Below are 6,000 nucleotides of genomic sequence, written 5' to 3'. Positions count from 1 at the left end.
TTACGCTACCTGTGTCATCAAGACTGCCAGAAGCGAGACCCTCGTTAAGCTATATAGCAGTCAAGAGATGGAAAAATTAGGGGCTCGTTTGACAGACATGTGAAGGAAGCCGACAGCCACCGAAACTAAGGTGCATATTTGTGCTGTTGATCAATGCGAGAGTAATACCTACAGTTCTATCGCTTAAAGACAATTAATTATATAGCATAAGAAAAAACAACCATACTGCTGGTGGAATCCGAACCCACGACCTCAGAATTTCGCCTCCGGAGCGCTACCAAACGAGCTACGGCGACGGTTGTTCAATCTTCTGGTTTCCGGGGTATTTATGTTCGCGTGTAACCGAACCATGAGAGTGTTCGCTATCGCTAGACTCGTCCATCGCGGCGGACGTAGTACGCCCTGTATTACCTCGAGTGTGACGTGGAACATCATCGAACGCTGAGGGCGGAAGCTGTGCGGGAACCCCCTCATGGTTCTCGTTACCTCAAAAGCCCGATTTTTAAAAATTAGCAGCCGGCTTACCTGAAACGCCTTCGGGCGTCAGCGGACGCCAGAATCGCGCACTGAGGTAGGTCGGGTGGTGAGAGAGAGAGAGATGTGGGCTGCATGCGTTAGCGCTGACAACGTTTCGGCAGACATGGCACTGCAGCAATAGGCCGCAGCGTGCATTGGGTGAGCAAACTCTCGCGATCAACCAATAATTGCCACCTGCCAGGGCGGCAGGGTGGGAGCGCTGCATATCCAGTGTCCGGAACGCACTCAACATTACAGACCCAAGCCGCGTATAGTTTCCCCGACGCACCATAGCTTTCGCTCTCTAACCAGGATCAGCAGTAGTTGAACCGCAGCTGTTTTTTTTTTTTAAGGCTTTCTCATTTAGAAGTGAGCTTTTTCTGCATAGCATTGTCAGTGGTGCCGTACATCAGAATTGAGCTAAGACGGGCTAACAGCAGGCTTGTTAACCATTATTGAATAGTTCACTTTTCAGTTATTACCGTTAGGCTCCTTAATTACTGATAAGCGTGTAGCCTATCGTAAGTAGTATCCATATCAATTTTTAGAATTTCGAAAACACGGTTGCCCCCGGCGCTGTGACCCACCAAATTTCGGTAACATCTCGCCAAAATGCATGAGCTTTCGAGAAGCTTGCAGGCAAAGCAACCTCTCCAGTGCACGTAACTCGTCGAAATAAGGAAAATTTGTTGGGCCACAGCGCCGGGGATAGCCGCGTTTTCGAAATTCTAAAAACTGATATGGGCATTGCTTGCAGTGGGCTACACGCCTTTTAAATAATTAAGGAGCCTAGGAGTAATAGTTAAGAAGTTGACTATTCAATATTAGTTAACCTTCCTGCTAGCTTGGTTTGGTTTGGTTTATGGGGTTTAACGTCCCAAAGCAACTAAGGCTATGAGAGACGCCGTAGTGGAGGGCTCCGGAAATTGCGACCACCTGGGGTTCTTTAACGTGCACTGACAACGCACAGTACACGGGCCTCTAGAATTTCTCCTCCAAAGAAATTCTAGCCGCCGCGGCCGGGATCGAACCCGCGTCTTTCGGGTTAGCAGCCGAGCACCATAACCGCTTAGCCACCGCGGCGGCCCTTCCTGCTAGCTGGCACGTCTTAGCTGGATTCGGCCGTACTACGCCGCTCAGAAAACTATGCCAAGAGCGCCCTGCTAACTCATAAAGCCTTTTTTTTTTGTAAATCTCTTAAAGTCTTAGTGAAGCACCTTCTGGAATGCCTTGTGGAAAGTGTTTTCAGTAGGTTTCGCTTCGAACTAATGACACAATGCAAAAACAATGGCTGTGGCTCAACTCAGCTGAGCCAGGATAAACATGGCAGCAAGCACTGAAATTATATTAGCGAGAGCAAATCACGTGATGCGTCACGTGACAAAAGTGCGAAAGCTAGGGGGCCGGGATGCAAGCGCCCTCCTTCGGTGAGGGCGCGCGCATCGCGGCCCCCTAGCAAGAGCGAGCATCCAGAGCCGCGGTAGGCGCAGCGGCGTAGGTGACTGCCAAGCGCGCCGCTGTGGCGTCGGCGCTTCACATGGCAGGCATGACATCATAGCCACTGCAGCGCGCCCCCCGTTAGAGTTCAAATCTAAGAGCCAGTTTACCTTCAGGCTCAGCATAAGAGGAGTAGAGCTTTTCGCCCTGAAAGTCGCGGGTTCAGAACTTTTGGTTGTAGCGAGAAAGCCAAAGTGCACGTATCGTGTGCTCGAACTTTTGACATTTCGTTCGCAGGAGTTCCTTGCAAGCTGGAGACTGCAACGTAGAGAACAGAAGCTTGGGAGAATCGTAGCCTCGTGCAACATCCTGCCTCATTCCGTTGCCAAGAATGCAATAGGGACGTGCAGATTTATCTGGTAATAGTACAGGAAGGCCGACTGGTTGTTCAAAGGGCCAGCGGAGTCTAACACCGGCTTTCTTTCACCTCCTCCTATTTTCTGCGAACACTTCACGGTTGTGATGATCTTAACCTGTGCCGTCTTCCTTTCTCTGGTTTTGCAAAAGGAGAAACCCGACATTCAGGCCCTGCTGGGAGTACCTCAAGCATGGGCTGAGTTTCTTCGATAGCTGCGTCGAGCAGGTTTGTTCCTGCCGCGGTAGCGGCTACTGCCACTGCGACTCATTCGCGGCCTTCAAGCTGGCCTGCGAGCAGTTCAACATCACATTCCACGAGCTGCCCGGAAAATCATGTGGTGAGTTCCATCGTTCTGTCCTGGCGTGCTTTTGCCCATGTATTGCCTTGACGGAAAGTGCGCGTCGATTCTGCTTATAACTCGTTCTGTTGCCAAGCAGCTAGCGACTGCTTCTAAAGAAATAGTAGCCGCCGCTGTGCCTCAGTAGTTATGGTGCTCGGCTGCTGACCCGAAATACGCGGGTTCGATTCCATGTTGAACTTAGCAAAGCGCAATTAAAAGACAGGGACAAGAAGAAGAAGAAGAAGAAGAAGCAAGAAGAAGAATTGCGCTTTGCTAAGTTCAACATGTATTACCAGCTCGCCCAACTTTCTGCATTGTTCGATTCCAGCCGCGGCGTTCGCTTTGGATGGAGGCAAAATTCTAGAAGCCCGTGTGCTCTGCGTTGTCAATGCACGTTAAAGAACCACAGGCGGTCTAAATTTAGCCCTTCACTACGGCACCCCTCATATCGCTTTGGGACATTAAACCGCATAAACTAACGAAAGAAAGAGTGAAAATCAACATTCCTTTTTTGTAAACAGTCTTCCTCGAAAAGAATGCTCTCTTAGTACTTAGTCAACTTCGACGTTGGAACAAAAATCAAAGCAATCATTGATTACGGGCTAACTGTTCCCTTTCGCGCTTATTGTGCTTGTACTGTTCGCTGCGAAGGTTTTACAGGTAAGCTGACAGTATGAATACGCACGTTTACCAGCGGTTAACGAATGCTTATGCGCTCAACGGTACGTTTCTAACCGTGTCTCGCGTTCATACTAAATATAGGACTACAAAGACGTTTAGAATAGGGTGACGTTATCGGTCAAGGGCATAGGAAAATAGCGGGGCGCCAATGCGTAGGCGCAGGACAATAACTCCTCTCCCTCCGGTTACTGTGCTGCGCACCCCCCCCCCCCCCCCCCACCCCCCCTACTACCCCGTGTTTCTCACCGATAGGGTCACCACCCTGTTCTAAATGTCCCTAATACCGTGCGCACGCTGCGGGTACGTTATGGGTTTCTTTGACAACGTGGGGACGCGCGGCCCGTCCGCTTCCGATCAAATACACTGTCACCGCTGCACTTCGACGCCAATCTCTCTCTGAATAGCAGCATTTGCTTGTAATTCGCATACTCTTTCCCATAGATCAAGTTATAAGTGGCTATACTAGCCCTTGTTATAAGGATGTTGGGCCTAACAATACGCGCTGCACATTGGCGTCATAGCAACGACACCTGTAAAGGTACTTCTGCAGCTTTTGGTTAGTGTTGTGTCCCCTTATTGCTTTTGTGTGTGTGCGCCCCCTCCTAACGACCACTCGCATTCCCCTCCTAACGACAGTTCGCATCCTCCTCCTAACGACCGCTTGCCCCTCGTTGCACGCTGTCGCCGGATGCCCCCCCACGGTGCGCCCCCGCACCCTCCTCCTGTTCTGGGAAGCCACTCCCTCCCGTGGACGCTTCTCGGCTCCCTCCTTTCTTCGGGCGGCCAGTTCGGCTCCTGCCTCGGTCGACGCTGGTCGCACCCTCATCGGCTTTAAATAAACGAAGTCTAAAAGTACCGTGTGCGTCTTTCGCTGCATTCAACACAGCGACCGGACACGACAGTGGCGACGAGAAAGTGGATTCGACCCGCGCTACGCAACGCTATTGACAAGCCATGGCTACGCGAGGGTTTCCCAATCAGATACCAGAGTTCAACGGCTCATCGTGGTCATCGTGGGTTGGACGCCTTCAGTTCTACTTTGAAGCTAACAACATCACAGACCCAGCCTTGAAGAGGGCCAACCTGCTGACGCTGTGCGGGGAGCAGACCTACGATACTGTCTGCGCCCTTATTCAGCCAAGCACACCAGCGGCAGTGTCTTACGACGACATCGTAAAAGCGCTGCAAAAGCACTACGACCCAAGGCCATCCGAGGTCTACAGCCGGGCTCGCTTCCAACGACGAGATCAACTGGGAGGAGAAACTGTGAGCGCCTACGTAGCCGCGCTCAAGAAGCTCGCTGCCGACTGCAATTTTGGAACGCTGTCGACAACAGCTACCGGGCAGGAGGGAGACGCAGCTTCTTCTGCTAACACCACCATGCTTCCCTTGGACGTGATGTTACGCGACAGATTTGTGTGCGGACTGAGTGACGAGTCACTGCAGCAGCGCCTGTTCGCTGAGAAGGACCTCACATTCAGCAAAGCTTACGACATCGCCGTTCGAGCGGAGAGCGCCGGTCACCAGCAGAGAGGGATTCGCCGGAACACCGAGCCGGTACACCAGACAAGCAACCAGGTGCGCAAGCCTTCTGTTGTTGTTAAATCGGTCAAAAAGGCACAACGCTGCTGGCGGTGTGACGACCAACACAACCCCCAGGGATGTCGATTCCAGTCAGCCACGTGTAATTTTTGCCACAAGCGAGGGCATATCGAAAGAGCATGCATTACGAAACGGAGACTTGCCAAGATAAAGTCACCTTCCCAGCCTAATCACAGCGTCAACGCCTCAGAGAATACGCCGCTATCTGATCTCCATGGAACAACATCAGCAACACCATCTGTGTTGTACGACCTGAACACCATGAATCTCGGCACGCGACCGAAGATTTTTACAGAAGTAAGCGTACATCACCAGCTGATTAAGTTCGAGGTGGACTCCGGCGCAGCCTGTACTCTGATCAGTGAGGACACGTTCCGAACTTCATGGCCATCTGACGCACCCGCCCTGCAACAAGACGACACGCACCTGCGAACGTGGTCAGGACAGAATCTGCCACTATTGGGCTCTGCCAACGTGCAGGTTAACTACAACGGCCAGACCCATACGCTACCTCTGCTTGTTGTGAAGGGCACAGGATCAAGCCTTCTAGGGAGAAACTGGTTTTCTCCACTAGGCGTGATGATATGCGGCATACACCAGACGCCGAGCCAGAACATGGTTGAGCAACTGCAAGAGAAATACGAAAGAGTATTCTCGGAAGAGATTCCAGGAAACGAAGGGCCCCCGGTCACACTGGAGTTGTTGGACAACGCGCAACCCAAATTTCTGAAGGCCAGGCCGGTGCCGTTTGCTCTCCGAGATTCAGTTGAAAAAGAGTTGGACAAACTGGAGCAGCAAGGTGTCATCGAGCCGACGCAGCATTCCATCAAACTCTCAGCGTACGACTACGCTCTGGTCTACCGCAATGGGAGTAAACATCAAAACGCCGATGCGCTAAGCCGTCTGCCACTAGACGCAACTGTTGACGAACCATTTCCACCAGGAGACGTTCTGATGTTCGAAGCACTGCCAGAACCTCCGCTTACAGCAGGCACAGTTGCAGCAT

General features: G+C 51.8%; 1 protein-coding gene across 1 annotated transcript in view; it reads left to right on the top strand.

The window, feature by feature from the left end:
- LOC149372134 (uncharacterized) overlaps positions 1–6,000 on the top strand; it is a 36,068-nt gene that overhangs the window by 26,277 nt on the left and 3,791 nt on the right. Inside the window, exons 10-11 of the mRNA XM_089581713.1 lie at positions 2,251–2,372; positions 2,521–2,708. Coding sequence (XP_089437839.1) covers positions 2,251–2,372; positions 2,521–2,708 — 310 coding nt within the window. The remainder of the gene's footprint in view (positions 1–2,250; positions 2,373–2,520; positions 2,709–6,000) is intronic.

The sequence above is a fragment of the Amblyomma mixtum genome, chromosome 1, assembly GCF_055824585.1.
Source record: "Amblyomma mixtum isolate Tamu chromosome 1, ASM5582458v1, whole genome shotgun sequence".
Classification (NCBI taxonomy): Eukaryota; Metazoa; Arthropoda; class Arachnida; order Ixodida; family Ixodidae; genus Amblyomma; species Amblyomma mixtum.
The sequence above is the reverse complement of the archived record's forward strand: the minus strand, read 5'-3'. Positions and strand labels throughout refer to the sequence as shown.